This window comes from Galendromus occidentalis, unplaced genomic scaffold (assembly GCF_000255335.2).
Source record: "Galendromus occidentalis unplaced genomic scaffold, Mocc_1.1 scf7180000077442, whole genome shotgun sequence".
Lineage (NCBI taxonomy): Eukaryota > Metazoa > Arthropoda > Arachnida > Mesostigmata > Phytoseiidae > Galendromus > Galendromus occidentalis.
The window spans coordinates 331,271-339,016 of NW_003805430.1; the positions used below are offsets into that span (position 1 = coordinate 331,271).

General features: G+C 50.7%; 1 protein-coding gene across 1 annotated transcript; it reads right to left on the reverse strand.

The window, feature by feature from the left end:
• Positions 1-6,139: 6,139 nt before the first annotated feature.
• Positions 6,140-6,909, reverse strand: LOC108864255 (neurogenin-1-like). The gene is made up of 2 exons (XM_018639513.1): positions 6,898-6,909; positions 6,140-6,769 (listed from the first exon to the last, which is right to left on the reverse strand). The coding sequence occupies exons 1-2, from the start codon at positions 6,907-6,909 to the stop codon at positions 6,140-6,142; spliced, it is 642 nt and encodes a 213-aa protein (XP_018495029.1).
• Positions 6,910-7,746: the final 837 nt, after the last annotated feature.

The window sequence follows — 7,746 nt, forward strand, 5'->3', positions numbered from 1 at the left end:
AACAGACAAACAACTCTTGCAATCTCAAGTGCCAATCAAGCTCTTTTTTTGATTTTTTCTCGCAGTTGCCTCAAGCCCCCGTCACATGACGAGCCGGAGCAAAAGCCGTACAGAGAGAAAGCAAAAGCACTCCGCTGTTCTCCTGCGCCTCATTGTATCAATGACGACCAAAGATAAATATTGCAGCAAATTGTGAAAAGTATCCCGGATCATAATCGCGAGTTTGCGGTATGAATTGTTAATGTGTCACCCATCGGTGACGGCCGACGTTCCACAATGGGAGCCACTCGGGAAGAGAAACTCCTCTTTTCCTCTCACCCTGAAGCGCCTGGTGTCGTGCGAGAAACGAGATACTTTTTGCGGAGCAGATATTCGGAGATCGTGACACTGATCCAGCAGCGATACTCATTCTGAATGACCGAAGGCGCTCAAATTACCGATTGTTCGCTGATACACCACACATGGCTCACCGACTTGATCCTAAGCTAGCCATCGCGAGCTCGGCGGAAGAGTTCTCTGGTCACAGAGCACCCAGACGTCCCACCGAGGAGGAGATCAGACGATCGGACCTGTGAACGCTCCCGATTCGCGATAAAATTGTCGAGAGCTATTTCCGTCATTTTCTGGAGAGCTCGCCTCGATCTAGAGGACGAGTCGACCAAGATAGGCGGCCATTCCGATTTCTCTCAACTCGCTCCGACTTCTTGAGAATTGGCGATAAAAAACTAAACGATCAGGTCGAATGAGCGACGGATACGATCGGGCTTCTCGCTGTCTGCGGTGTGTATGTGTGCCCAAATCAAAAATTCTATACATATACGGTGGCTGCCGCCACATTGCCATTAAACTGTTCCTTCGAATTTGTCTCGATGTCGTGAGGGTAAAAACCAAACTCGAATGCAGCTGGTGGCTTGCGACGTTGCATCACGATAGAGCGAAAAAACCGAAAGAAGAATCAACCGGTTCAACCTTCATCGCTTTCTTCTCTACATCTCAGGTCATACAACTCGTGGTTGAGGCAGGCATTGTCTATGTCACCCCTTTTTAGCGACATTCTACGAATTTCGTTGCTCGCCGGACGCACGAACGGACGAATCGAAACACATCCAGTGCCAGGGAGAGAGATTAATATGACTTTAAACGCAGCTTCAAACCAGCATATCCGTTTTGAATTTTTCGTCGACTGCCTTTCCACGATCGCGAACGCTCGGTGGCCCCGAGCACCTGACTTCCCTCGAAGACGGAGCTCCATTGTCTGAGGAGCCTCGAAAAGGTTAAACTGACTGAGTGAGTGGTTGAGAGCCGCGTTCAACAGCGAAGGCTCAGAGTTACGAGAGCGCGCGGACGAGGCCTCTGTCGTCAGGAGTCGTCTAATCGATCATACCATCGCTAGACTGATGAGAACATTTCTTTTCGTCTTCGCTAATCCAGATTAATGAAATTCACAACATGCAACCCTTTCCGCGAGGATTGTCATTGAAGAAAAACGCCGTCGTAGTTTTGTTGTGAGCTCAATTTTTGTTTCCAATCATTGTCCCACCACCTGGACATCGGTCCTCTGGATTCTGGTGCACGTTTTCTCGACTCCTCAATGTCGGCCAGCGAGTTCGAGCTCGCCGTAGACAGATCCGGGGCTGGGATTAATCGTTCTAGTGACGTGGGACGTATGTCTGTACTATCACATGAGAGCCACCATCTCTGAGAAAAAAAAGTGTCGCCAGAGATCGCGCATCACGTCAAGAGAGAACGTGGAAAAAAACACGGGGAAATTCAAGAAATCCTGCGGTATTATCCGGAGAGCGATGTTCATGTTCTAGGCGACAGAAATATCGAGAAAACAAAGGCAGCAAGTTCGGTGTTGTGCGCAGGCTTCAGTGATATCTCTTCGAGCTAATTTATCGGCGAGGAGGTGACTGCGCGGCGAAACGGACGACGTGACGTCTCGAGAGTAAGTGCGGAACACGGGGACCGTTTCGTCCGGGTCAAACCCTCTCCCAGAAGGAGAGTCCACCGTTGCGCTTCCTTCGGTCGTCAGATCGTGATTTTCGTCGAAACCTACGCGATGACTATGGAACTCTAGGATACCTGAAGTTCGATCGAGATATCCGGATGGGATCTGACCGATTCGGATGGCTCATATGAGGTGAACGACCAACGCTTGCCTTACTGACTTGGAATCTCGTCCTTCCTCAATGGAAGTCACGACTGGTTCTGCAATGAATGGATGAGCAGTTCCACGATCGCCACGGGTCAATCAGGCTACCGGGCTTGCGAATCGATGACTCCGCGACGATCGATTGCGAGACACCAGAAGCGTTCCCCGGGCTCGACCACAGACCCAGAATTATCCAACGTCCTCGAAAATGAGGTCCGCAGTTATATTTCGAATTCAGGCTGTAACTCGCGACTATTGTAAATGTGAGGTATTAGACTCGTTCCTAACGGAACCCCCCTGCGAAAGCTGCCGCTCGCGACCGCGTGAGCAGCGTCATTTCAACCCTTTCCAGCGCAAATTTTCGGGCGTGATGACCTCTGAACCTTAGTTGAACACGCCCAAATGACGGCAGGACCTCTTGAATTTCACACGCTCTGCGCTGAAATCTTCCACGATGAATGGACGAGACTCTTCTCTAGGAATTCGATTGATTCGGAAACTATGGAGGAGATCATTCGACCGTATGGGCAGCCCCTCAGTGGAGAGCTTTAACACATCCGAGGCATCCGAGGACTTGCCCTTGGGTATCGCTGCTGAAAGACGAAATGAGTGAACTTATCAGGACGGAGGGCTCCATCCCGAATTCATTCGACTTTGATTTCCCTGGGAAATTCATGGTAGGAGCTCAGGTTGTCGTTCCGAAGATTCGTCCTTACGGGGAAGGTACTTATTTCACCGCCTTCCCTCATTCGCAATATCCTGCCAGGACCCCATTGTCATCCAGCACACAGCTGGCTAACCTCCTGAATCTGATTATAACCCCGCGTTAGCCACCTGATCTTCAATATATCTCCTCGATCAGAAATGTCTAGGGTCCTCGAATTCCGGCAGACAGTGAGCGCTCGAGAGTCGTTCGGCATTACTTCCACTACAGACTTCTTTTCGACGTCGTGGTGGGCTTTCCGACCGTCCGTCCGGGGTGGAGCACAGCCAAGCGCCCTTATACCCGAGTTGGAACTCATGGATCGTAACAATCCTCGATCATATGAATACCTTCTCGTCTGAACTTTGGGTTTTAGGTGATTTTCCCCCGTTTCGATAGGCACTATGGTTGGTCGCTCGTCTTCGCGGGACGACTTCGGAGTAGGTCTTCGCTAAAAACGATGACCACCGTACCCTCTCATTGCGGGTCAAGGATTCCTTTGTTTGCGATAAACAATGCAACTTCAGCCCTCCCTGGCCAAAGCGGGTGTACTAGTGAATCATCATCAGCCACTCTGGACCCCCGAAACCATTGAGCTAACCAGCCCTGTGACCGCTAGCGTTCCTCCCACAATCATATCAGTCTCTCGCGCAATCAAGAAGAGACTCGTGGAACTCCGTTGGAGGAAATTCGTTAGGACTCAATAGAACGAACAAGGGGCGAGTTCGATTCCCGACGAGCCTTGCTTTGAGCCGTAGTCTCGATTGAATTACACCTTAAACCTTAACTCCGGACGTTCGTCTCGTTCTATTACCTACTGGTACGAACAGCGCCGACCGAGCTAGTTGGTAGAGTCCGGGCGAACCGGTTGCTGCTAAGGAGAGGTGTCGATGTTGCGCAACGCTGCTCGCTGAACTGGCTTCGGCTTACTTCATAATCCAACAGAACAACATTCCAGCAAAGTTGGGTGCCATGTGAAATATTAAGATGTAAGTGCTCTTATGCCCCTTCAATAAATCATTCGAGGACGAATGCTGGATCTCACTCGTCTCCCGGCACATCCTCGCGAGTACAGAAACAAATGAACTCAATGAATTATTCTTGGTCAGAACCGTCAGCCGACTCTCTTGGATCCATTGGAGTTTGTTTCATTTAGAGAACATTCAGAAAACCACCATGCGTTCGGCCTGGTCCGGATGTTCTCCACCAGGAGCATCCGGAAAGCTTCCGAGAGTCGCGCTGATCGAGAGGAACCCTCGAGACCGTTCGTGACCGTCGACTTGAAGGAACGGTCGGGATTGTGAATGTCGGAGTCCGTGAAGGGCAAGCGATCGATCTGGGACCAAGTCCTCGAGTTGAACATCTGTTCCATTCACTAGGATGAGTCGAGCCACGGCACACCGGCAATCGAGATCGGTCTGTGAGTAGGTATGCGAGGACGCCCCCTATTAATCGGTGTGAAATTCTCAAGGTCGTCGTCCGTTGGTACACCCGCTCCATACGCTCGAAGTGATCGATCAGTCAGTCAGTACATTGCGGAAATCTCATCAACAGATCTTGTAGATCAAGGAAGCTCCCTGCCGAGCATCCGAATCGTGGTCTCGTTCCCCGCGAGAAATGCCAAATCAGCCGCGAGAGATTGAGAACCGATAGGCTCCCCAAAGAACTCGGAATTGTCGGATAGCCGGTAGACTTCTCCTGAAGACTGGGCGGTCCGATCGGAAGAGTTCCGATGACAGATATCGGCGACTGAGGGAGTCCCAGAACCTGCAATGCAAGATGTTTCAACGGTAGTACATGATAAATTGGCTATGCAAGAACTCGTGAACTCCCTGTGACCTCGTCAATGTTGATGACTGTTTTGTGTTGTGCTTTGTAATTGATATGTAACAGATTCCACCGGGTTTGTTCCTTGCTCGCCGCCGCAACACGGGAGGAACGCTCCGACATATGGCACGTGCCGCTGTCTTCACAGATGGCCGAGACGACTTGCGACATCATGGATGGCCAGTTCTACGCTCTGTTCGCGAACTACTCGTTCCGGAGGATGCAGGTCGCGAATTCCCCGCTATGGAAATATATCTCCCTTGTATAGCCTGGAGTGCAGGGTACGCTCTTCTATTTATTCTCGTTGGGAGTCTGTCTGGGCATTCGGCGGGATTGCCCTCGTGGAAGCCTCGCAGAACCTTTGCCGCGCATGAACATGGTCGAGTTGGCGATTTCGTAATGGACTAGTCAAGGCGTTGTAGACGAAAGCGAAAAAGATGATACATTTCCATTTCGAAGGCTCGCGCCGCCAGTTTCGTTCGTCGGTGTATGACCGCATATCCAAGTGACCTATATATGTACATTCATGACGCAAGGTTTGAAGGCACCGCGTAGCCGCATGTACATGTAAGCTGCATTGACCAGTGACCTAATAGGCGCGGTCTCTGAGGCGGAGGCGAACTGCCTGGTCGCGTTGGGAAGGTTCAATCACTGCGCTTCGAGGATATCTGTGAAATTCATTTAGAGTTGCCGTGCGAGCTCCAGCGAAAAAGATCAAGAAATTGCCATGTCCAGGATCTCCGCAAGCCTCGGAAGACGAGTACTCAGTACTTCTCCCGAGGAAAAGCTCACCTGGATACTCTTCGAAAGAAGTACATACATATTTTGCTAGCGCAGCGCAGGACAGAGACTCGGCTAGCTGTCCGGTAAGCGGACTCGCTGCGCATATAGCGAGTCATTGGACAGCCAGCCAAGCACTCGTCTGCGGGACGCCGAGTTTCGAGTTACTCGCCACAGGGGACACGAGAGGGACCTCGTCAGGTCGAAATTATCATTTAGATGATCGAGCATTAATTTTCCTTTAACAATAAAAGCTCTCGTCCCCCAGGCGACGCGAAGCCGAGACAAAAACTGATCGGCCCGCGAAAATCTCTTGGCTGGTTTGGAGACCTGCTATCATTGTTTAGAAATCTGACAGCAAAGCTCGGAAGAAGATCCGTTCATTTCTCATTTCAAAATATATCTGCAGGTTTATTAGGCTAGGTTCAGCTCTCGCTCCCGTCTCACTCGGAAATAACATCGTCACTGAAATTATCATCAGGTACACGCAGACTCAATCGTGTATACTCTGGAAGTCGTTGCTCGTACGATAACATGGAACTCTGGTGGTAAGAGAAGCGCAAGTGAATTGAGAGGTTCAATCGACTAGCCCCCTCCATCTCGCCAAATCGAATTAAACCCCATCAAATATCTACATATATCACAGAATAACAATACTGATCCGAATGGGGGGATCAATACAGTGTGTCGAAGCTGACCGGGCTCGTTTCGCTCATGTAGGCACCGGAGTCGCTGAAATCTACGCTGACGGGATATTGGCTGACCGGTGATCCCGTGCTGGCCGAGTAGTCTGGACTCGTGACAACGTCGTCGGTGTAAAGCTTCGAGGCGGCTTGCAACTGGTTCACTTGTTCGCGCACGGTGGCTTTTAACGCGGGGTCGCATGTCTTTGTTTGAGATCCTTGAAGTGCAAGGGCTGCGATCGACTGATTGAAGTTTTCGGTTTTCCCGTCGAACATCCGCAGAGTTTCCGAGAGGGCGAAGATATAGTTGTGGGCGAATCGCAGCGTTTCGATTTTCGTCAACTTGCTGTCGTCTGTCGCAGCCGGAAGCACGGTCCGCAGACGATCGAGCGCATCGTTCAGCATGTGCATGCGGTTGCGTTCCCGGTCATTGGCACGAAGTCGTCGGGTCTTCTTGACTTTCTGCTGAACCACGGGTGCCGTCGTCGCATCTCCCCGAATCTTCCTCTTCCGGCAGGATTCATCCGTGAGGTCTTCGGACGAAGTCGGTGAGTTGATATCCTCGTCAGAGTAGATGAAAGATCCGGCTGAGTACATGTCTGTACAGCCTGGTTGAACCATCTGAAGGGAGATTCGTCGCTCAAAGAATGTTCGGGAAGCAGAAAATAAAAAGAAGAGGAGAACGCCCTCCATAAAGAGAGACGACCAGGAATGAGTTCCCGCGAGTCACCACGAACTAGAATACTAACCGTGAGCATCATTGGGAAGTGCTGCTGAGCTATCCAAAAAGCTGAGATCGAAGTGCTATCTCGTGCAAGTACTAGGTCTGTACTCTATGCTCTCCCGCTTTTATACGAGACTTCGTGAGCGCCAAGAGAGGGTGAAAACCCAGAGGTTTCCTCTCCACTAGGAGGTGCTAGAGTTCAGGGGATGAATAGACGGGGGAAGCTCGAGGGGTGGCTAGTCGGTCGTGTAGGGAGCCCCTCGGCTAGTCCGACCAGCCAAGTGTACTCTAATGAAGCTCTGCTTAGCATTGCTCCCTCGAATATTCGGTCCGCAGATCTCGCTGGGGCAGACTAGAACCCTCTATCATACAAATGACTCGTATCGCTCAGAGTCCTTCGGCTATATCGGCGTCGACCGAATGAGGAAAAAACGTATTCTTCATATTCCATCTCGCTACTGTCGTCTCCGAATCAATTCACCGTCGACTTGCCTGAAATTTATCCCCCGAACAGATGTATCCTCGGGAGATCTATCTCTCGAAACTCAGGATGTTGAGGGAACTTGGAGACGGAGACCAGAATTTTCCCAAGTTTCGCAGCGAGACTTTCCTTCATCCGAGTCGTCACTTGAGCTCGGACGGAGAAAAGGGAAAGCCCAGACATTAGAGTCGAACACGATATGGCGATCGTAGTATCTGAGCTTCGTGGAGTTCTGTCATGCATTTCGACCATATCTGCAATGACGATTGAGCACTTGACTCGGATCAATTCAGCCCGGAGTCGACTCCATTTTCGTGGGGAAGGTATCGAGGCGGTCCTCTCTAGATACCGACTTTGTCACTCACGGCTTGGGAATCGTCTAATATCAATAGT